This window comes from Botryllus schlosseri, chromosome 8 (assembly GCF_051294905.1).
Source record: "Botryllus schlosseri isolate E-star chromosome 8, Bs_hap1, whole genome shotgun sequence".
In the NCBI taxonomy this organism is placed as follows: Eukaryota; Metazoa; Chordata; class Ascidiacea; order Stolidobranchia; family Styelidae; genus Botryllus; species Botryllus schlosseri.
In genome coordinates, this window is record NC_137243.1 from 27,214,940 (window position 1) to 27,239,302 (window position 24,363).

Here is a 24,363-nt window from a genome sequence, read left to right on the forward strand (position 1 = left end):
AGACCTAATTTCATATAATAAGCTTTGAAGAATGACGCAAGCACATGATACACACGCCAATGAAATCCTGTCGACGCGGCTGCCTTATCCACGCCCTCATCACGCCTTTGCAACGGGTGAATCGATATCGGGGACTCAGGGTTTCATGGCTTTGGCTTTACCCTACCACCATAGGGTACCTAGCGTTCTTTTCAAATTGATCTAGTTCCTTATCCTGTGTGTATTACGGTGGTTTTATCTGGTGAATTCGTTTATGACAAAATGCCCTAGTAGGCAATGCTCGTACAGGGCTTCCTGCTTATTTAGAAGTGTATAACCAACGTAAACAGTACACTGTATCGGCATTTTGCAGGTATCCTGCTGCTACTCGCAGGTAGTAGCTGGTATTGGTATAGATGGCTAACTTATGCAGGTTAGTTATCTATAATAGCAAGTGTGGTTGGAAGTGATTCGCAAACCGACTAAGGACTGTGATCAGAACGCCCTATAGTAAGGTTGCGATTCTATTTCAGTAATTTGAGGTTGTTTAATATGGAAATAAGAACTAGTGTACAAGATCGACCGCAGTGACGTGACACGCGAGATGATACAGCTCTGCACTTTAGCACGTGGCTGACCTGCATCCTGAATTGGCGTGCCCCGCGTGGGCCATTCGAATTGCGTTCAGGCCGTAGTGCAACGAGGGGGCGAAAGAAGGCAATGTCTCTTCCAAATTTTGGACTTTTCTCGGTGGTCACAATGAATGGATATTACGTTACATCAGAGACGTGTCTCAAATTTCCATGCCAATGTGTTTATCGCATCGTATACTTCGAACACTGAATCGATGTAATAGCCATCCGAACCATTGAAATATTTGAACAATATCCAATTGTGAAATGGTTATAAGAAACGAATTTGAAATTGAAGCTGAGATTAAATGCATTTCAGAATAGTTTGAAACACACATTTTATATCTCGATTTGCTATTTTGGATTCGGAATTTGTTCGCCCGCTCAGTTGCGTACATCGAGGAATGCTTTGCGTATCTAAACTTTTCACAAACTCGAAACCCCTTCCTTTTGAAATGCCGATATTTCCAATATTTCTTAGTTCACCTGCAATTAGGCAACTCGTATTTTCAGTGCCGCCAATTTGCGAGAATCAACTGTGCACAGCGGCTCGCGATCTACGGTTGAGATTGTTGTTCATTTGTATACGCAAAATGGAGTGATTGGCATATCCTGCTGTATAGTAATATCATGCCGTCATGCCGCACAGCGCGCGCACCTAGCAGAATTTTCAGTCGAGTTCAGTAATTTCATGAGATCAAAACACCCCAAGATTGCGATACAAGGAGTAGATGGGAGGGTGTCGAAACGTCCTTGGCCTAGCTAGCTAGGTGATGTAAAGAGGAGGCATGCGCAGTGAATGAAAAGTAAAAGAAGATGATACAAAAGGATAAGCGACAAAATGCGGGGGCTTGTGATGGAAGGCGAGATGGATATGCGGATCGTGGTCCAGTAACCTCGAACGCTGAATAGTAGGTCTGGTAGTAGTTTTATATATCCACGACGAAGTGATTGCTCGACGTGCCCGGATTGTTCAGTGTTCACTAATCCTTTCTCAAATCTAAAAATATTCGATAGCTATTACTCATATTAATAAGATAGGCCCTTTGTGCTGTGTTTGCTTTCGATAAGACTGTGCGGGACATGTTTATTCACTTATTGAAGCCGTATTGGAATTGAATGAAATGCCTGTAGTAATATGAACAAAATTTGTAATGTAGTTGTTGTATCCGCTTGGGATCGGAACAAAAGTAAAATTCGCACGTAAAAAATCGTTAATTCGGACAATTCTCCGCTTACTATAGACACGGGGTCGCACTTCTGATCGTTAGTATGAGTATGACATAACAACGGGATGTAATATCATTACGACTGATCATAGTGAAACGATGGTTATCCAATCCATGCTGTAACAATCGACAGTCAACTCATGTCAGGCCGTGCCATCTTCATAGTGGATTTTATTTCGCCACAACTGCGTCCGTCTTGCAGAACAGAATGGTGCAGAAAAGTTCAGCAGAAAAATTGAAGAAAAACTTAAAGACGCTTCCTTGACAGTTCGGCGGTTAGCTACGTTGGCGGAGATATCAAGAAGTACTATGCAACATCAGTACAGTTTATTAATAATTTCATCATTTCAAAACATCACAAGACTGCGATACAATGAAAAGATAGGAAGGTGTCGAAACGAGTTCGAGTATAGTCTTTGAAATCAGATTGGCCCAGCTAAGCGATGTAAATACAATGGATGAAAAGAAATAAGGAATCACATAAAACGACCAGTGATGAAAAGGAATTACGCATGTTTCGATATGGGAGGTTGATATGTCAGATCGAGACCGGGTAATCTTGAGAGCTGACTATAGTGTTTATTTATTGGTAGAAAAATGAGGCAAAACTGATCCGCCAAACATATTGATATCTGTGTGTTACACAGTATTGTACAGCCATTTGTGGAATCTTTTGGTATCGAAAATTCAAAATATTGTACAATAAAACTAACTGGAAGCTGCTCTTGTGCGTTTTATGCAAACAACGTAAATTACCGCGGTGCAGCTCGGCTATGTAATTCATTTATTACGAACCAGCACAATATTTTGATGCGTTCACCATTTGACCATGAAAGGAGCAATTGGTCTTCCGCTTTATTCGGAAATCTGAAATTGGATTGGTATAGTTCAGGGGTGGGCAAACTGCGGCTCTTTCAGCCTTTGATTGTGGCTCTTTAATTATTGCACTGCACATGCGTTTCGTCATTTTGCTAGATAGGTTTAATCTGATTATAAATTGATGCATTCTATCACGTGTTTTTTCTTCCCTGATGGTATAGGCTACTCTTGTAAAATTGACTTGTAAAGTTTAGGGGAAGGTGGCACTACAGAACTTTGCAATCGAACTCTCTAATTGAGTACACATGAACGTTTCACCCTCAACAATGATGCCTGGTCATCAATCAATGATAAATTATTGTGTTCCACAATGAACTTGACAATTAATCACGCCAGCGCAGGATATATAGGCTTACACAGTCAAATCTGCTTAATTCGGACACATACACAGGGTAACCAGATCCCGAACAACCGCTTTATTCGACGAACGTGCAATATTTTTTTTTCGTTCCAAAGCATTTGGCGGAATAAAGCGGCTGTCTGGGTTATTCGGAATTCGATTTAGCGGATTCGACTGTAGGTTATACAATATCATATAATGATAAACATTGAAATAACCGTTACGGTCATCCATCCAATCGTACGTCTGCATTTTTTCCATGTTTCGAAGATCGAACTACATTTAATAGTATTTACTGACCATACACTACACACAAAGTCGATTTTTGCGAAATGGACGAGAAGGACGCTGCCAAATGTACGTATAGAACAGTTAGGATCGTCCTTACTATAGTTTGCATCTCTTCGAAATGCTCCATCTGGTAAACCTGACACATCATGTCACAAAGTGCTATGTAATCGGTCGAAAAATACCAAATTATCTTTCATGTGATGTATAACTGGCACTGCACATTCTTTTTGTTGGCGTAAAACGTTCCCTACCCTCCATATACTGATATAATGTCGTTAGTAGTGATAGTCGACTCGAAGACTAATAGCCTACTATATTCAGAATTGGATCGTACGGGTAGTCGATTTTGCCGAGTCCTATTTACGATATGTTCGGAGCGAATACTTAACACAGGCGTGGAAGGTAAAATCGCAATGAACTCACGAAACACGAATTCCAGTCGACAGTTATTGTTCGCCCGAAGCCGCGGTTGAATACATGAAAAGAAATGCGAGACAAGAAGACGCTGACGACGTCTTACGGGCCATCGACGAACATTGCTGGAAAGAGCAACCGAGGATGAGCAACGTAGGAGATGAAAAAGGTATCTCGGTATACTGTCGCAATGAACATAGAACTGGGTTTTAGGTATCGAATCTAAGGCTGCATTTGAAACAAACGCTGTTATAAAACACTTGTTGTTAAATTATGCCATAATTGTGTAAATACTTTACAAACAACATGTTGTATTAGCCTATGGACTGGACAATTACCACCCGACATAGCCGACGTATATCGATATGTGATGGCTGGAACCCTCAAAATAGTCTATTCAACGGCAATAGTACATATATTTCGTCAAAGCAGCTATTTTTACCCTATATTTTCAATTGTCAATGCCAATGCACTATGACGTCACAATTGAACATTGGGACGTCATGGCTTCAAAAAAACATGAAAAACAATACAAAACATGTTTTAGATTGGGGCCTCGTTTTAAACATGTTAATTTTAAATGTATTATTGTTTTAAATGCAACCCTAATCGAATCCCTCCCATTTCAAAATTGTACTGATGTTCATGCGTTAAGTGCATCCTATTTCAAAAACTTAATGATTCCAGGATTCCAGTTAGTTTTTTTCAGTTATAATAGTTAGCTGCATATTTATAAAGGCTGTTAGTTCTAGTTCCGATTTTTAATAATCCAGTAGTTTTTACAAGTCTGGTCGGCACGCATTATTTTATTGCAGGAAAAATCCTCGACAAGATATTTAGCGATTGCAACCCTGTGGTAGTCATTGAGCTCGGCAGCTTTATCGGTTATAGCGCAGTCAGAATGGCTAGATTGTTACAGCGGGATGGTCGTCTGTACTCCATCGAAACCAACCCAGCATATACAAAGCTGGCCCAAGAAGTTGTCAACTATGCAGGTGTTGGAGATAAGGTACTGCTTTAGTATTCCATCAGAAATATATTGTATGAATTTACACTAGACATTTATCTTCAACTAAGGTAGAGTACATTGAATTGATATTGAAACCAACCCGAATATTTTCGGCTCACACTCGTCACGGGTGATCGTCAGCAATAAGTCAATGGTTTCCAACCCTACCACTTAATAGAGATAGTATTTTTGAATGTACTTGGGCACAGACTGGAAAAACGAGATAATTCTAGCTGTCTAGTGATACTAATTAGTAACTGATCTTGATCCAATTTCCAAGTTTGCGCAAATTCAGTATTTCTAATTCTAATCTAATTTACAAAAATGTGTAGCTATCTTTCTAGCTCTACTCTGATATATATAAAAAAAACTGTGTAGTTATAATTCTAAGTCTTATCTAGTTTTGAGAACGCAGTATATGTATAATTCTAATCTAATATAAAAAATTATGTAGCTATCTTTCTAATTCTGATCTAATTTTGTAAAGCTGAAAGTTTTCTATTCGTGCAAATCTAACCTGAACAACCCCAAGTAGCCGACGTGTGGCGACTTGATTATCTTTATTTGAAGGTCACGTTCATCAACGACAGCGCCAGCAACATCGTCCCCCGTTTAAAAGATACGTACGGAATTGAAAGCATCGATTTTTTATTTGTCGATCACTGGAAGACGTACTATAAACCAGATGTGATGTCACTTCTCGAAACGGGTTTGTTCAGGAAGGGTACTGTGGTGTTAGCGGACAACACTATATATCCAGGTAATGGACCAATGACGATTAGAAACAAGTACTGGACAGAATCGAGTACCTTAGTGGCTCGATTATGAATCGAGTATTGGGCTTCGAGTCGTGTATTCGAGCAGCTCTGATTAAGGGCGAAGATCATAAAGTTGGATTGATGACAAAGTCGATTATCGCGTTCAACAGGATTTAACGATCCAGGGTTACGGAAACCGGTTGATCGCCGCGCATAAAGTTGATCGAGTCTTTTAATCTCATCATTCAGTAAAGCTGGACAAACTGAACACTACATAGGATTCCTACGCTGAAATATTTCCGATCATGGCCGTAACGAGAGTCTCGTAGGTATGAACTCCACTCAAAAATCGGACCATCAACGAATTGTGTTCGTATCATTGCAGATCAATATAGCCTATCTTATCCATATTCGTATCCGTTGGCGTCGCTGTGCTGTGCTAATTGGACACGACTTTCATTTCGGGATGATGATAATTTCTGCCGTTACGATCGCAGTATATTTATCAGCAGCATCCGTTTCATCCAAGAACCTTACAACTAACAGGCAATAATGCGTTTTCACACTATGATGCAACAGATAACATCGCACACACCACTTAATTGATTCACAACTCGGGAATCCTCGGGTAACATTACCTAGGGTTACCATATGTCATCTTCCACGGAGGACGCCTAAATGTCCTCCTTGTTGAAAATTCGTCCTCCTTTACAGCTTTGACAGCTAGGCTGATGAACAGGTTCAACTAAACATTGACATAAATGACGTGACATAGGTGATGCGGACGTTCGAGCGGCTCATTCGGGAGTCGAGTCGAAGTGATGACTTTTTTAAATTTTATTTTATAGCCAACACAACAAAATTTCTGGAAAATATTTCAAACTCAGCTGTTTTCAATTTTGGTAAACTAACTTTTGGAATTTTAGAAAAGTGTCCTCTTTTCCCGATTACGAAATATGATTACTTTATGCGACTTTATGCGTCCCGTTTGACAGTTTTAATCAGACGATTAGCGTTATCCCGGATCAGCTAACATTATGATCTCGGCCCAAGATGCTCATGGATTAGCAGTTTTTAGTCAGATTGTTAGCACACTCCCGGATCAGCAAATTTTATGATCTCCGCCCTAAGACGTTAAAACGGTATGAAAGACGTGGAAAGCTCAAATATGTAGGGGCATTTTACGCGGCCGCAGAGAATGCATTACCAGTTGTACATCACATAATAGTTGACTGCACATTACAGCAATTGAGAGGTGGTCACTTTTCAATAACGAAGTAGTTCTACTTTTCGACGTACTTCAAGTATATTTTGTATGCTTCCAATACGCGGTCAAGTGGTTATATGTTAGTCTACTTCTGCTTCTACTTGACAGATTTCAGTTTTCTGGGACAAACGTAGACCTACAATACTTACTTTTTACTTACTTGTAAATCGCTTCTTCTACTTGCACTTGAGTAGAAATTTAGGGCGTTACTTCTACTTCTACTTCACAGTTTTCAGTTTTTTAGGTAAAACTAGACCTAGAATACTTACTTTGTTACTTACTTGTAAAACGCTACTTCAACTTCTACTTGAATGGAAATTCACGGCGTTACGTCCACTTCTACTTGAGTACCGACCACATCTTAATAAAAATAATTTTGGTATTTTTTCGCCCTTTCCTATTTCAATACACTTTGTGACAATGCTGGAGGTAGGTCGTGACTTCACAGAGGTGCGATTCCCACTGCATGTTTCGAATGCTGCAATACGACTAATCGAGGTTTCAAGGTTTCCACAGTGGAAAATCACATCGAAACTGTAATTCTAGTGGATAAATTAACTCTTAGTGGCGAGGAGCGTATACTTTCAGTATTCGAAAGAATCATCTATCAATAATAGACTCGAATCATTACAAGTAATGCTCGATTCAGCTTCGAGTACTCGAATTATTCTGCTCAGACTTAGCGACTACGAAAGCTTTGCTCGATTTTTCCACTACAGGTTGTCCTGATTATCTGGAGTTTATCCGAAGCCATCCGAAGTTCACGTCGGAAGCGTTCGACTCTCATTTAGAATATTCTGACAAGAAAGATTCGATGGAGAAGTCCGTATATCTGGGCGAGTAATTTACTCGGCACGGGCACTGGCCACTGTTTTTCGTTGCGAATCATCAATCGTCTCGTCCTTGATATAAAATGTCGATATCACCACTCCAATGTTGAGATTATGAGTAGCTATTTTTGGAGATCAAGAATGATTCCTGGTTTGAAATAAATGCGGATGCTGCAATACCTTGGCATGGAAAATCGATTTGCTTCAGCTCTGTTCACAGGTTATTTCTACATTGATCAATTGATCATGTTTGCAACAGGGATATATAGATTTGCATAATTCCCTATATCGCTGGTTTGCTGTTACGGACACATCGTCGACAATGAGCACGGTATCGCTCAGTATTTTACGCAAACAAATTCAGGAACATGGAACTCAAGTGAATCTACTAGTGGAGAGAAGAAATCCAGCTACTGCGGACGATAGGGGGCTTAGATTACACATCAAACAGTGTAAAATGAAGGTTGAGCCTAGTAGACTGGTCGCTCAGGAATCTGCGTTGAAATTGATATTCCGGGTGGATGCTAGTGAAACACTGTTACGGGCATGTTAGCTAGCGTTCACACAGGGGGTGAGAGCAATAAAGAAGTAGGCCTGTAGGGCAATTTATAGAAATCCCTTTCTTAAACCGCTTTCAGCATGTTAGCTTAGAGTTACCACACGTGTGCCGCACATATCTCAAGAGGAGTATCTCACACCGGCTTTCTTTCCAAGAGTTTGTTTGTTTTGTGGTATTTATGGTGTTTGTCGACTACTATGGTCAATTGCATCAGACCGATATTCTTCATTTTTTTCCGTCCCACTTATAGGCTTTTTGTTAGACACCGCTTACGTGGTTGAGGTGCCGAGGAGGAGCCTAGAGGAATAGGTATAGGAATCCTAAAGGGTATAGGTATAGGTATGGGAATCCTAAAGTCGACCTCGGGCATACTCGAACCCGCACCCATTGGTGTTGCAGCCGCGGATTACACCACTGCGCTATCTCGCCATTTCCCAAGGGTTGGTATCTCTGCGGGCGTTGAAGATTTTTACTTTCATTGAATAAACTGAAAGTCTTGACCTCTAATTGCTTCTGCAGGTTGGGATCAAGCCAAATTTAGTGTGCAGCGTTTTCTAGCCAACCTAACAATTATATAAAGTAGCCAGTAGAAGTTGAGGAAAAAAGGTTTTTAAACAGCCTTATTATTGTCTGTCCGGATCGGCTGGATGTCCGACGTGGCTGATATTCTAGGCCAGGGGTGGGCAAACTTTTGAGCTCGCGGGCCGCATTCAACATCTGAATCCATTTGCGGACCTCACTGTATAAAATTGGGATTATAAACCAAAACGCAATATTAGAATTTGATTATATAGTGAGAACATGAAGATGATACATGTGTTTATTTAAACCAAACCAAACATTGCTTTGATGATATCGTACACGCGTCAGAAACAAAGTGACGAGATTTCATAGGCTGGTCAACCTCAATAACCAATTTGTCAAAACTATAGAGATGAAAGTCGGTTGTCCCGATTCTGAGAACAGGATTGAAATTTAAATCTGTGAGCAGCGATCACATCACTGAAATAATTAAATCTGAAGCGGTCAATCTGAAATACCACTCGTGATCAAAATTATGTCAATCTCGTTTAGGATTTCTGTGATGTTTAGGAGTTGAAAACTTTTAAACTGCGTGCGCCTTGAGATCGGGCTGTCGCGATAGAAATTAGACATAAAAAATAATATAAGGAGTATTTAGCTAAGAACAGTGGTTCTCAAACTTTTTAAGACACGCCCATCCCCTTATGATGGTGAAAGTTTTCGTGTCCCCCTTATCGTCATATCACAAAACGCAACCAAGATGCTAGCAAACCTAACGGATAGTTTGATGGCATGGAAGGTTACGACTGTGGATGAGACATTTTAAAATATGAAATTCAGACTAAATACAGAGCAACAACTATGAAGTAGGTGCTGTAAATCGCGATTTTTTTTTCATTTGAGCTTCATTGATTCCAAATTGTCTTGGAAGCAGCATATTGAATGCACAATATCAAAACTAGCTCGGTGTGTGGGAATAATGACCCGTCTCCAATCTTTGGTTTCCAGATCAGTACTACGAACCATCTACTTCTCTCTTTTCCACTCGCATCTGCAATATGGAATCGTAGTATGGGGAAATGCATGTACAACATTTTTGTGCAGAATTTGAACCCTGCAAAACCGTGCGATACGGCTGATCTCATCTGTACCTTTACGTACCAATTTATCGCCTTACTACCGTAAGCATCGAATTTTGCGAGTTGATGAACTGTATCGCTTCGAAGTATCAAAAGTTGTTCACAAATATTTTTCCAATAGTCTGCCTCCTGTGTTTGATGACTTTTTCATACCTGCTAAACATGTCCATTCCCATTACACGAGATCTTCGTCTAAAGGAAACGTCTACTTACCCCAACCCAATAGCAACCTAACTAAGAGATCTATCGACTACTCGGGACCTATCATCTGGAATGCATTACCATCACATATCCGTGAATTGCCTTATAATAGATTCAAAAAAGCCCTACTTGATCGCCTCTTGTCGTTACACTAACACTGTAGCTCTACCTCGCCCAGACATTGCTTCATTGATCATTTGCTACCATTGTTTAATTTTTTTTTATATTTTCCTTTCCTAACTAAACATTTTTTCACAGCCAGACTGTTCTGAGTCAAGTGTACCTGTTTGATGCTGGTGTGATCAGACTAGATGACCTTCACGGTCTTATCGATCATTCCTATCTAATACCGAATACTGTGCACGCATATTTTCTGTACCACCATCACTGCCGTTTGTTATGTATTTTGGTTCGATGAAAATAAAGACTCTCTCTCTCTCTCTCTCAGCTTTGCGTCCCCAAGTTTGAGAACTGTCACCGTCTTAGAATTATCATGGTGAAATATACCGAAAAAAGTTTAATCAAGTCCCTGCATTAATTCGATTTTTAGTACGCATTTTATCAATATTTAAAAAAAGTTCCTTTAGACTCTCGCGGGCCGCACAGAACGGTGTTGCGGGCCGCATGCGGCCCGCTGGCCGTAGTTTGCTCACCCCTGCTCTAGGCGAGATAGTGTAATGGTTATGCGTCCGGCTTCTCGAGCGGTAGGTCGTGGGTTCGATCCCCGGCCGGGTCATACCAAAGACTCGAAAAATGGTATCCGCAGCTATCCTGCTAGGCGCTCAGCAATCACGGATAGCATGGAGGAGAAAAAAAACGGGGGCGCAGACTAGATGACCTCATGGGGCCGTATCGCAACTCCGTCGCCAAAGCATCTCGATGGTGCAGGCGAGAAAGAATATCATATATCTCTCTCTCTCTCTAGGCCCACCTATACCTCACCAATCCCGGCCAATTCCGAACTAACTTTTTTTCAGGAAGTATAGCCTACCTATCTTTACCAGGCGATGGCAATCTATTGCGATATGGCATAGGTAAATAAAATCCATAAAATAAGCAGAATGACGCAAGCACATGGACCACACGACAATGGAATCCAGTCGACGTGGCTACCTTATCCACGCCCCCATCACGCCTTTGAAACCGATGATCGAAATTGGGGATTTCATGGCTTTACCCTACCACCCTCGGGTAGTGTTCTTTTCAAATTGATCTAGTTCCTTATTATGTGTCCATTACGGTGGTTTTACATAGTGAATTCGTTTACGAGGTAATGCTTAGTAGGCAATGCTTGAATAGTGCTTTCTGCTTATTCAAGCGAACCAAGGTAAACACTTCATCGGCATTTTGCAGGTACTCTGCTGCCAGGTAGTAGCTGGCATTGGTTTAGACAGCTAACTTATGCAGGTTAGTCATCTATATTGTAGCTGGTGTGGTAGGAACTGATTCCCAAACAGACTAAGGACTATGATCAGAACGTCCAATAGTCAGTTTGCGATTCTATTTCAGTAATTTGAGGTTGTTTAATATAGAAATTGTAACTAATATACAAGAGCTCGACCGCAGTGACACGCGATGCGAGATGATACGATTCTGCTATTTAGCACGTCGCTGAACTTAATCCTGAATAGGCGTGCGTCATTCGAATTACGTTCATGCCGCGGTGAAACGATAGGAGACGAAAGAAGCCATTGTCGCTTCCAAATTTTCGACTTTCCTCGGCGTCACAATGGAATGGATCTTACATCATATTAGAGACGTGTCTCAAATTTCCGCCCGGCCAAGCTTATGTGTTTACTGTTTATCCAATCGCAGGCCTATACTTTGAAGACCGAATCGGTGTAATAGCTATCCGAAGCAACATCTGTAACACTGGTCAACACACATTTTGGTGCCAAGAAAGTTTCAACGGTTTTAGGGTATTTTTAGGTCGCTGAATCCAAAAATGACATTAGTTTTTCTGAATTGGCTCGATTTGTTTTAAATATTCTTTATTTTTGGTTCGAAAAGGGCTAAAAATACGCAAATTGTAACACAGTAAAAATGCTCTTTGTATACTACGATTTTAGGATATTCTTATGCCACTGAATCCGAAATTGACATTAGTTTTTTCGAATAGACCCTATTCTTTGAGATATTCCACATTTTTGTTTGGAAAAGTGCTCAAAATACGCAAATTTTTGCATAGATAAATTTTACTTTATATACTACAACTTCGATGAGTTCACATCTGTCTTTTCAAGTGTGTGCACTGTGCATACAGTATTGTTCTATCTCTGAAGCGATATCGTTGAAGACGCAATCGTTAACACAGGGAGCCTTCTATACGCGAGTCTTGTTTCATGTCAAAATCAAGCAAAAATGATAAAAAGCAGGTGATATTAGCGGTAAACAACATATTTCTGTAAATCAAAAACAGGTGCCGTCAGAGCCCAAACACTGCTGCGTTCGATAACGCTCAAAGTTTAGTTAGTAAGCTGTCAAAGTACGCTAACCTCTCATATACCTCCATTTTCAGTGAAAGCCCTTCGATGTCTTTGCAGTAAAGAAGTTGATCTTGTTGGCTAAAATACGGAAGTAATTCATTCTCTCTTGTACGGTAAAATGTTATTCAAGCTCCAGTTCGAGGGCAGTTTTTGTCTTTGAGTCAGGTACTTCCTCGGAGTGAGGCACAGATCGCCGGGAAGTTTCTAAATCTGCATAATTCCAAGTATTCTTCTTACGGCGATCAAATAAAATATATAATAAATCAATAAATGAAAAATATCGATATCTCAAAAAGTAGAGCAAATTCAGTGAAACGGATGTCATTTTCTGACTCAGCACCCCAAACATACATAGAAACCATTAAAATATCTTTGGCACTCAAAACAAAGTTTTTTTTATTGGCCAGTGTAATCAATATGTTTAAACAATTTTCAATTGTGAAAGGGTCACAATTAGGGCTGGGCAAAATGATTCGAGTACTCGAATCTGAATCGAGTATTAATTTTAATGATTCGAGTCGAGTAGTAAAAGACGATTTTTTCGAGTATTGAAATTATACGTTTCTCACCACTGAAAGTTAATTTATCAACGAGAATTATACTTTCGATACTAATTTTCACTGTTGAAGTCACGGAACCTTGATTGGCGGTATCGTAGCATACGAAACATATGGTACAAAGCTGCGAACGTTACTGGACGTAGCACATTTTCCAAGTCATGTTCCCACAACATTCTCCCCAATTGGAATGAAATCGGTATGGTCGAAAAAATACCAAAGCACCTTTTATGAGATGGATAACAGGCATTATATTCTTTGTGGTGGCATAAACGGCACATATCTGAACTTTGACTTATTGCATTCTGTTATGGCGTCATAATGAGTGATACTCGATTACTCGACTCGAAGCATATTACGTGATTCAGAATCGAATCACTCAGGTACTCAATTTTGCCCAGCCCTAGTTACAATAAACGAATTAGCACTTGATTCTGAGAGTAAATGCATTTCAGAATAATTTAAAAAACAAGGGAGGGAGGCTTTGAGTATCTAGAGTTACCATACGTCATCTTTTAAGAGGATTTGTCTTCTTTTTTGACTTTTTTCAAAGTGTCCTCGACGGACGCCTAAATGTCCTCTTTTGTGATAATTTGTCCTCTTTTTTGAAAATTTTAGTTAAATGTACGTGGGAATTGGACTGAGATAGAGAAAATCAGCGCTCAAATAACGGTCCCACTGCCTTTTTTAGTCAACGAACGGATAATCTCATAGAAAGTTGGGATTTAGGGACTTGAGCCAGAAAGATGACGTTTTTTTAGTCAACCAACCACAAACTCGGGAAATATTTACCATTTTCCGGTTCCCACCACGGTATTGAAAGTTCGGAAATTTTAAAAAAGTGTCCAATTTTCAGATTCTCAAAACATGGAAACCCTTTGGGTATCGAGACCTATTACAAACTCCAAACCTCATTCTTTGGAAATGCCGGTATTTCTAATATCTCTTAGCTCATCTGCAATTAAATCATTCGTATTTTCATTGCCGCCAATTTGATAAAATCGACTGTGCACAGCGGCTTTGGCGATGGCAACAGCATTCTGCCGAGGGAGAATCAGCTGATATGAATGGGCATTGAGAATGGCCCTATTGCCTTGACGTGCAATGACCCAAACACTGGAGACGCGTAGAAAACGGCTTAGGGCTTCGCCGCAGAATCAAGCTTGACGTGTAGATCGCCTTTCAGCCAGTCAAATTCCTCGCTAGTACGTCGAATTTCGTCACGTATTACTGTCAAATATGTATCCATTCTCAGCCAACGTGATCAGAGTAACCGGCGTTGCTGATGGAGGGAATTTCTTTGAAAATCTTGGGCGTAAAATAAGTGATGATACGCGTTCGGTTTTTAGCAACCACTTTGTTAAATGATGTTATTTCTTGGCCTTCCATCAGGATTGTCGGTATAGTCAAACTTTATTCGAATCACCCAAACGTACCAGAATAACCTTCATTCGTGAGACTCACACGAATTTAACTCATTATTATTATTTTTATGTCATTGACATTCGCATCTTTATTCTCTTCATTTTTCCGCGTTCACTCTTCAGTCACAGACTCTCTCGCATGCATCCAACTCCGGGTCTCTAGTGCTGAATTTTTACAGCGTGGCTTACTGTGTTCTTGGGCTTTTCAATACACTGATGGTACAGCGTGTTCGGCGATGAGGAGCCCAGATAAACCTTCGACACTTAGATATTGGTCAGAACCGCGGCTCGAACCCACCTCCATTGGTGTCGTGACTGCAGCGCTTAACCAACTGGGCCACCAGCTTCCGCACGGTTTGAACTTGATATTTCTTCATCGCAGAGGTTTTTCAAACCATGGTACGCGTACGACAAGTGGTGCGCGGGACCTTTTCAGGTGAGCGGATCGGCGATTTTAAGTGTATTCAGTCTACAATTTGCTCTCCTTTGCAGTAAACCACTTTAAATACATACGGTGCACAATAGGGTGGAGTGAAAAATGAAAATTTTTGAATTTCAAAAAAGGGTCTTGATATGTGGTGCCAAATAGTAAACAAATAAATTCTATCATAATTTTGGGTTCGTACACCCTCTAGTGGTCATGCAATTTCACCGAATGAGCCAAAAACAGCTAATATCGCCATATCTTGATCATCACTTACACTAGAAAGTCAGTTTTGGGCTTAAAAGATGAAGAAGCAACATGTTTCTATCTCACTTCCATAGAACTTACTCTTAAAAATGAACAGAAAAAAAGTTAAAAGCAAATTTCTGATTTTACAGGTAAAATTAAGCACTGAAGCGTGAGTAGGATGTCAAAAGCGTGTAGTGATTGATCTTATGACCGAGTAACATACCCTATCAATTATTACCACTTTTCAAAACTTGCTCAAACAAATGAAACCCCCTCCAAGGATAAATAGGCCTCGGGCATCGAATAGAGACTGCTAAGACTGTATTTAAATCAGCGTCCATTGGTAGTGCAGCGTCACGATGTCGGTAAGTTTATAACAACGGCTCTCATGAGATTTCTTACCAAAATGCTGTCGTAGGGTTTGTATCATATTTGTTACAAAGCTCCTGAATGAAAGCACAAAAATTGAAAATACACATTCAAAACACAAACATCAATTCTATACTGGAAACAGAAAATTTTTGTAACAGTATCATATGAGTATCAGTGTGCACAAACATTAAAATCATGCTTAGTATTGAAAGATTTCATCTGCTTTCAAGACTTCAGTTTTCGTCTCTATGTTTAAATCCTGAAACATTGAGCTGATGCTCATGTCACCACTGTCACATGTCTTTCCACTTCCTGGTTGTGGCAAGGATAACTGATGTTGATGATCTTAGGTTTTCCAGCTCGTGATCAGACAAGGTCTTGATTGCGATGCAGGCGGCTGTTCAATATTTTTGAGGTTTAAGTTGACAATTTGGTGGAAAGATTAGGCCTTGATGTTGATAACTAGAATTTGGAAGAAACTGATGCTCAATGTCGCTGTTTTTAGGTTTGGTGTAATTTTTATATCTTTCTTCAAATTCATAATTGGAATTTGGTATGGTGTGGTTGTTCTGCGCATAGCTGTAATCGTGTTAACTGTAAATCCTCGTAAGTTTCCCTCCCTGTCACCAAAGCATTCCCAGCAAAATATTTTCTGGATGTTCAAAATGAGCATTTCTTTGTAGCAAAGATGGTGTAAGGGAGTTAATTCAGGTATCAGTGACACGGGAAACTATATTATGGAAATTTTTAGCACCATCCACAATAGAGTTTTGCGTTTTTATTTCAAACCATAACGGAAAATAGACCTCCATGCAAAATTGAGCAAGACAGTTCAGATTTCTCGATGGACGACTCTGTCCCACATAGTACTTTGAAATTTGAGATGCGAGAGTCAGCCATATTGAATGAACGACAAGCCCAGCCTCTAAATATTGCGGATCTGGTTCCAATTGACGAATTTGAAGGAAGATATATAAATGAAACCAAACCTTAAAGCAGCAACATTGACACCAGCAACAGATTCCTCCAAATTCTAGTTATCAACATCAAGGCTTAATCTTTCCACCAAATTGTCAACTTAAACCTTAGAATATTGAACAGCCGCCTGCATCGCAATCAAGATCTTTTCTGATCACGAGCTGGGAAACCTATGATCATCACCATTAAGGCTCAGTTATCCTTGCCACAACCAGGCAGTAGAAAGACATGTGACAGTGGTGACATAAGCATCTGCTCAATGTTTCAGGATTTAAACATAGAGACGAAAACTGAAGTCTTGAAAGCAGATGAAATCTTTCAATACTAAACATGATTTTAATGTTTGTGCACACTGATACTCATATGGTACTGCTACAAAAATTTTCTGTTTCCAGTATAGAATTGATGTTTATGTTTTGAATGTGTATTTTCAATTTTTGTGCTTTCATTCAGGAGCTTTGTGACAAATATGATACAAACCCTACGACAGCATTTTGGTAAGATATCTCATGAGAGCCGTTGTTATAAACTTACCGATATCGTGACGCTGCACTACCAATGGACGCTGTTTTAAATACAGCTTTAGCAGTCTCTATTCGATGCCCGAACCCTATTTATGCTTGGAGGGGGTTTCATTTGTTTGAGCAAGTTTTGAAAAGGGGTTCTAATTGATAGGGTATGTTACTCAGTCATAAGATCAATCAATACAGGCTTTTGACATCCTACCCACGCTTCAGTGCTCAATTTTACCTATAAAATCAGAAATTTGCTTGTAACTTTTTTTCTGTTCATTTTTAAGAGTAAGTTCTATGGAAGTGAGATAGAAACATGTTGCTTCTGCATCTTTTAAGCCCAAATCTGACTTTTTAGTATAAGTGATGATCAAGATATGGTGAAATTAGCTGTTTTTGGCTCATTCGGTGAAATTGCACGACCACTAGAGGGTGTACGAACCCAAAATTATGATAGAATTTATTTGTTTACTATTTGGCACCACATATCATGACCCTTTTTTGAAATTCAAAAATTTTCATTTTTCACTCCACCCTAGTGCACAATTACTACAGCTGCGCAGCAATTTCACGAAAGTATTATTGAGCCATACCGGATCCACAGTAAAGAGAACCAAGCATCCGGTGATATTGGATAGCTTGGCTACTATGGTCATCATACTAATGCATTAGTGTAGCAAGAAAGATACATTTTCAATGCTATTCGGTTAGCATACTTATGCATCAGTGCAGCAAGGTCGCTAAATTTTAGCCATCTCAAAACGAGAGTATCATCCAGAATACATATCGTGTGGATTCATCGCAATCGAATACGGTGGAGAATACTTTGCTCCTGTGCGTGGTTTGCATGAAAACCGTACCACGAAGCACGGTGTGTTAAAACGCCAACCTGATTCTAAATCGAGAATCGAGATCCATGACTCGACGTGCTAGTGCGACGAGGGGATAGATCGTCCAATTGAGCCTGGCATTGAACTATGGACATATTATCCGATGTGTTATGATTAATGGTATGTCCCGCAGAGACAATATTGTCTACACTCTACAGGAGGCAGCTACATATAGCAAATTAACTACGCTTTGCTTACTCTTCATTAGTGTTATGGCGCATTACCAACGCAAATTACTGATAATACTGGAACATTCGCCAATTACTAATAATACTGGTACATTTGACTAAATTAGGCCATTTGGGATCTAGCTAGGTTGTACGCGGTGTGGTACGTGGTGTGGTTTGCAACCGGAAAAAGTTTGAGAAATAGGCCTACTGCTTTATGGAGTGCATTATCTTCCTCTGTGGCTCGCATTTTTCCGGTGGGCTCAAATTGCGAAGGCCTTATTATATTAAAAACGCAAAATCCAAGTCACTCTGAATGGTGAAAAGTTGAATTAAAATAACCCAAATATCTGGTAACCACGTCGTTAATTCAATTGCATATTGACGGCCACTATAATTTGATTATGCGTAATATGCTACTGTCTTAAAGCTGTATGCAGCCGTATGTCCGCAGATTGGCCACCCTTGGCCTAATCGAAATACAGATGAGCAAGATAAATGCCTTCCGGGCTCGAGGTTACATGACCACGACCTAACACTCCCTGGCTTCGCCCCTGCAATTATATACACTGCGCTATTTATAAGTAGGCCTAACGCGCAGGAAAGTACCAATTCCAACTTTCTGAGTTATCGTGGCTGCTTCGTCGAGAAACATTATACAGAGACAGATATCGCAAGCTGAACACATGTTAAATCCACCCTGTTCTACTGCAAAAGGAACCAACACGGTTAAGAAGCACCTGATTATGACATCACCATGAACGTAATTTACATGTTCCGTACAGCTGATATGGACATTAAACATTAGAACAAGCTGTCCTGAAGCATAAAATTGCCAATATATTTTGATAGCTAGTTATTGGTTTATTTGAATGCGGATCTGGTACACCCCAGTACACCCTATCCGAGTGGTACACCTTAGTCAAGTTATGATACACCCCGGGGAGTACGACGCACCCGATTGAAGAGCCCTGGACTAGAGTCGGGTATTTCGTTACTGACAACTCTGCACCGATATACCTGGTTGTACTATTCAGTTACTATAATATGATATAATGCAAAATCTTGAATTGACCGGTAAGATCAGTCATAATGTCATATGTCTGCAGTTTTATCTCATATTGTAGCGATCAGAATACGTTTTAAGAGTATTATTTACTGACCATACACTACATGCGAAGTTGCATCTTGCGAAATGAACGAGAAGGAAACCGGAAAACGTATGTATACAGCAGATGAATCGTCCCAACTCTAGTTTAGCATTATTCAATCTCTTCGCAATCTGGTAAACCGGACATATCATTATTGTTTAATCGTGATGGATTACAATGACGCGATGGCCGCATTTTCTGCATAATGTCGATATCGAGTTGTAGCAGGACATCACTTTTAGGGCTGATATGGGCACATAATTCAAGTACTCGAATTTGAATCGAGCATTCATTCAAAGGTTTCGAGTCGAATAGTGAGAGATGATTTTTTCCAATACTGAAATGACACGCTCCTTGCCGATAAGACTTACTTTATCGACGAGAATAATAGTCTCGGTACTATTTTCCATTGTGGAATCTTTGAAACTCGATTGCTCGTAATGCAACATACGAAACATGTAGTACAAAGCTACGCCCGTTCGTGGAAATGACATTTCTGTAAAGTCTGGATCAACCCACAGCATGGTCACGAAGTGCAATGATAGAGGAATTGTCGAAAAAAGACCAAATTATATTTAATGTCGTGTATAGCTGGCATTATCTTCTTTATGGTCGCATAAAACGTTCCATGCCCTCCATACTGTTGTAACGCCATTATGAGTGATATACTCGACTTGGTGCTTAATACTCGATCCAAAATGGAATCAGTCAGGTGCTCCATATTGCCTTGTCCCATTTATAGATCTTCGGAACGAATACTTGGCACGCATGCGAAAAGTGTCAAATAGTGATGAACCAACTTATTACAGCCGAAAGTAATTGTTCGCCCGAAGCCGCGGTTGAATACATGAAAAGAAATGCGAGACAAGGAGACGCAGAAGACGTCTTAAGGGCCATCGACGAACATTGCTGGAAAGAACAACCGGGGATGATGAACGTAGGGGATGAAAAAGGTATCTCGATATACTATCGCCAGACTTGGACACACTATTAGTAAGTCTATGGGCTCAACGATTTGAGTACTCGCATCTGAATCGAGTATTAATTCTAATTATTCGAGTGGATCAGCGAGAGAGGATTTTTTTGAGTACTGAAATGCTTCGCTCCTTGCCATTAAGAGGTGATTGATCAACGAAATGAAAAATCGAAAAAGTTGCAACATAAGATTCCTCCAAACAGCTTAAAACACCATGCTATACATGACTTCTGAGTATTCAGGAAGCTGCCGGATACTGTAAAAAATGTTGCAAAGTTGCAAAATTTTGCCCTAGTTATTAGTCATTTTGGGTTGGTCTCGAAAATGCATCCCGTGACTTTGACAGTATAGCCGACACAGGTTAGCCACCAAATGTGGATCCTAAACCAAATATACTTTTCGAAAGTTGTTTCTTGAGTACTTTTAAGACCTATATTTTTCGAGATACTCTTGGATGTATAGGCTACTATACTACAATACGACTATAAAACTGCACAGTTACCACACCATAATGCTTCAACTACTATCTAATATTATACTTTTTTGCTTTCATACTAGAAGTAGTATTGACATGTCTAGTAATTCGCTACTTCTACCTCTAATCGAGTAGCAATACTGAGTTTCTGACTCCTGCGACCACTTCTGTGTAAAACTAGGCAGACTGTGACATGGATTTCACTTCTGATTCCACACTTGTGCAAACTACAAATCTGGTTAGTCGACGGTCAACTTACTACTGGTTTATTGACTAGCTCCATCTCTATAGTTGCTCATTGTTTAGTTGGCACACATCTAGCAAACACGTGCCGTCGTTTGAAACGCACTGGTGTTGTGTTGTGATATGTTCTTGTAGCCATTGCTAGATCAGTTTCATACCTACTTCGTTTATCCAGGGGGTGGATTTTTGGGGTCGAAAGCCCTTCGGTTTCAAACTTGTGCTGACGATTATGCGGTAAGCGCATCCTACGTCAAAAACTTATCATTTGCTTCAAAATTTAATCTAGTTAGTTGTGTTTTAGTGGGTTAGCTGCATATTTATCAAGGTCGTTAGTTCTAGTTCTAGTTGCGATTTTTACTAATCGGCCCAATCGGCACATGTTATTTCATTGCAGGTAAAATTCTGGACAAGATATTTAGCGATTGCAACCCTGCGGTAGCTCTTGAGCTCGGCAGCTTTATCGGTTATAGCGCGGTCAGAATGGCAAGACTGTTACCGCGGGATGGTCGACTGTACTCTATTGAAACCAACCCTGCGCATGCAAAGCTGGCGCAAGAAGTTGTCAACTTTGCGGGTGTTGGAGATAAGGTACTGCTTTGGCTTACATCGGAAATATATTGTAGGATTAGCACACTAGACATCAATCTTCAACAAAGGCATTGTATATTGATATTGAAATCAACTCGAATATTTTCGGCTGACATTCTTTAGGGGCGATCGTCAGCAATAATAAGTCAATAGTTTCAAAACCTACACGATAAGATGGATGTACTTGGATGTACTTGGGTACAGACCGGGAAAACTGGATAATTCAAGTTGTCTAATTATACTGATTAGATCGAAATGCCGGTAATTTATTTCTAATCTAATTTGTGACATGTTTCTATGCTCTCATCTTAGTTCTAATCCAATTTCTGATTTACCTGAAAATGCCACTGGAGAACTGCACCGTGAGAAACGAGACAGGCCTGCTCTACAGACATTTGTCATTCTCGTGCTCATGAATATGAACTATATATGAACTGAACTTGATTTAATGTCCAAATTTTCGCGAGTTCGTTAATTCTAATTATAATCTAATTTCCAAAGATATGTATTTATAATTCTAGTCTAATTTGGAAAAATACTGTGTTGCTTTAATTATGATCTGATATTGAGAACACGGCATAACTATATCATTCTAATTAGAATCTAATTTGGAAAAAACTGTGTAGATATCATTCTAATTCTAATCTATTTTGGAACAAAACTGTAGCTATAATTCTAATTATAATCTGATTTCGGTAACAAGGTGTAGCTTAAATTGTATTTCTTATCTTATATGAAGAACACTACGTAGCTATGATTTCAATTCTAATCTAATTTGAAAAGCTGAAAATTCTTTAGTTGTCTGTTCAACTTTAACAACCCTAGACTAGGGTTACCATACGTCCTCTTCAAGAGGATTTGTCCTCTTTTTTGAAAGTGTCCTCGGAGGACGCCCCTTTGTCCTCTTTTTTGAGATTTTGTCCTCTTTTTTGAGATTTTGTCCTCTTTTTTGAAAATTGAGGTCATATTTAGAGCGAGTGATATACCGTAAATAAGCACAGAAGTGACGCTTCGGCTGGGCGAAAAGTTGGGTATTTTGGGCTCTGAGCGTGAAAGTTGACCTTTTTTTTAGTCATCCACCTAGCAATGTGGAGAGAAAAACCGTATTTTGAGCTCCGAGCGAAAAGTTGACCTTTTTTTTAGTCAACCGACCACAAAGTGGGAAAAATTCACCGATTTTTGAGAATTCTTCTCTGGTTTTGCAAGTCTCAAATTTCTGAAAAATTGTCCTCTTTTTAGATTTCCAAAATATGGTAAGCCTACCCTAGACCGTTTACTTGGCAGAATTGGACATATGTATATAAATAGCCGACGTGTGGCGACTTGATTGTTTTATTTGAAGGTCACGTTCATCAATGACAGCGCCAGCAACATCGTCCCGCGTTTGAGAGACACGTACGGAATTGGAAGCATCGATTTTGTATTTGTTGATCACTGGAAGACGTACTATAAACCAGATGTGATATCACTTCTCGAAACGGGTTTGTTCAGGAAGGGTACTGTGGTGCTAGCAGACAACGCAATATACCCAGGTAAGGGAATTCGCATGCCGTCCTCTAGTTTGCCCTAAGTTTTAGACGATTAGACAGCGAAGACTAAAAGGTCAACCAGCCACAAATTACACGTGGATACTTCGTTTTTCTGGAACTGCCGCGAAGGTTGAATAAAAAATGCCAACTCACCTAAAATCACAATTATCTGTATAAATACCCTGTTTGTGTGTCTGTTATTGGAACTTGGAAAAGGTTTCCTCTTTTTCGGATCTGAAAATACGGTAACCCTAAATATGAATGATGGTGAAATATCCAATATGTAGGCCTACCTTTTATGCGACCACAAAGAATATAATATCGGTTTACATCACGTTAAAAACGGGTGATCAACAACACAACAACGACGTACCATCCGAAGTACTTCAAGTCTATTTTGCTTACTCGAATACTTATTTTTTACTTACTTGTGAATCGCTACTTCTACCTCTACTTGAGTAGAAAGTCACGGTGTTACTTCTACTTCTGCTTGACAGGTTTTAGTTTTTCAGGCAAAACTAGGCCTAGAATATTTGCTTTTATACTTACTTGTAAATCACTACTTCACGGATATGCCATTTTCACATACGTACGTAGCTTTGTATTATATGTTTCGCATGCTGCGATACGGCCAATCGAGGTTTCAAGGCTTCCACCATAGCAATTTACAACGTAGCTACGTTGTAAATTGCTATGCTTCCACAGTGGAAGATTGTATCGAAACTATAATTCTCGCTGATAAATTAACTCTTAGTGGGATGGAGCTTATCATTTTATTACTCGAAAAAATCATCTCCCATTACTCGGCTTGAATCATTAAAATGAATACTCGATTCAGAGTTGAGTACTCGAATCATTACGCCCAGACCTATTAGCAATTATGACAGTTCTGCTCGATTTTTTCGCTACAGGGTGCCCGGATTATCTGGAGTTTATCCGCAGCCATCCGAATTTTACGTCGAAAGCGTTCGACTCTCATCTCGAATATTCTGACAAGAAGGATTCGATGGAGAAGTCCGTTTATTTGGGCGAATAATTTACGTGGCAAGGGCGTATCCCACTGTTTTTCCGTGTGAATCATCAAGCGTTTTGCCCTCGATATCAAATGTTGATATCACTCCAATCTTGAAATGATGAGCAGCTATTTTTGGAGATCAGGGTTGACTCTTGGTCTGAAATCAATACGGATGTTGCAATACGTTGGCGTGGAAAAATCAATTTGCTTCAGTTCTGTTATGTTACTAAGGTTATTTCTACATCGGTCATGTTTGCAACGGTGATAAATAGAACTGT

The 24,363-nt window shown here is 39.8% G+C and overlaps 2 protein-coding genes across 5 annotated transcripts in view; one reads left to right on the plus strand and one right to left on the minus strand.

Moving 5' to 3' along the window:
* LOC145445437 (tryptophan--tRNA ligase, cytoplasmic-like) overlaps positions 1-24,363 on the minus strand; it is a 64,816-nt gene that overhangs the window by 12,850 nt on the left and 27,603 nt on the right. The window lies entirely within an intron of this gene.
* Positions 43-24,166, plus strand: LOC145445438 (catechol O-methyltransferase A-like). Of its 4 annotated transcripts, none has more exons than XM_080323629.1 (9): positions 398-1,360; positions 1,393-1,526; positions 3,790-3,933; positions 4,580-4,773; positions 5,344-5,533; positions 20,069-20,212; positions 21,348-21,541; positions 22,884-23,073; positions 23,982-24,166. In XM_080323629.1, the coding sequence occupies exons 3-9, from the start codon at positions 3,828-3,830 to the stop codon at positions 24,104-24,106; spliced, it is 1,143 nt and encodes a 380-aa protein (XP_080179755.1). In that variant the 5' UTR covers positions 398-1,360; positions 1,393-1,526; positions 3,790-3,827; the 3' UTR covers positions 24,107-24,166. The 4 variants fall into 4 exon arrangements, with proteins under 4 accessions (XP_080179757.1, XP_080179755.1, XP_080179756.1 ...); XM_080323630.1 differs by having other exon boundaries at positions 1,393-1,522; XM_080323631.1 differs by lacking the exons at positions 398-1,360; positions 1,393-1,526 and adding an exon at positions 43-175.

Coding starts and splice junctions, on each gene's coding strand:
- LOC145445438 (XM_080323628.1), top strand. CDS start 3,392: ATGGACGAGAAGGACGCTGCCAAAT. Junction 20,213..21,347: donor GAACGTAGGGGATGAAAAAG/GTATCTCGATAT, acceptor ATTTCATTGCAG/GTAAAATTCTGGACAAGATA. Junction 21,542..22,883: donor TTGCGGGTGTTGGAGATAAG/GTACTGCTTTGG, acceptor TTTTATTTGAAG/GTCACGTTCATCAATGACAG.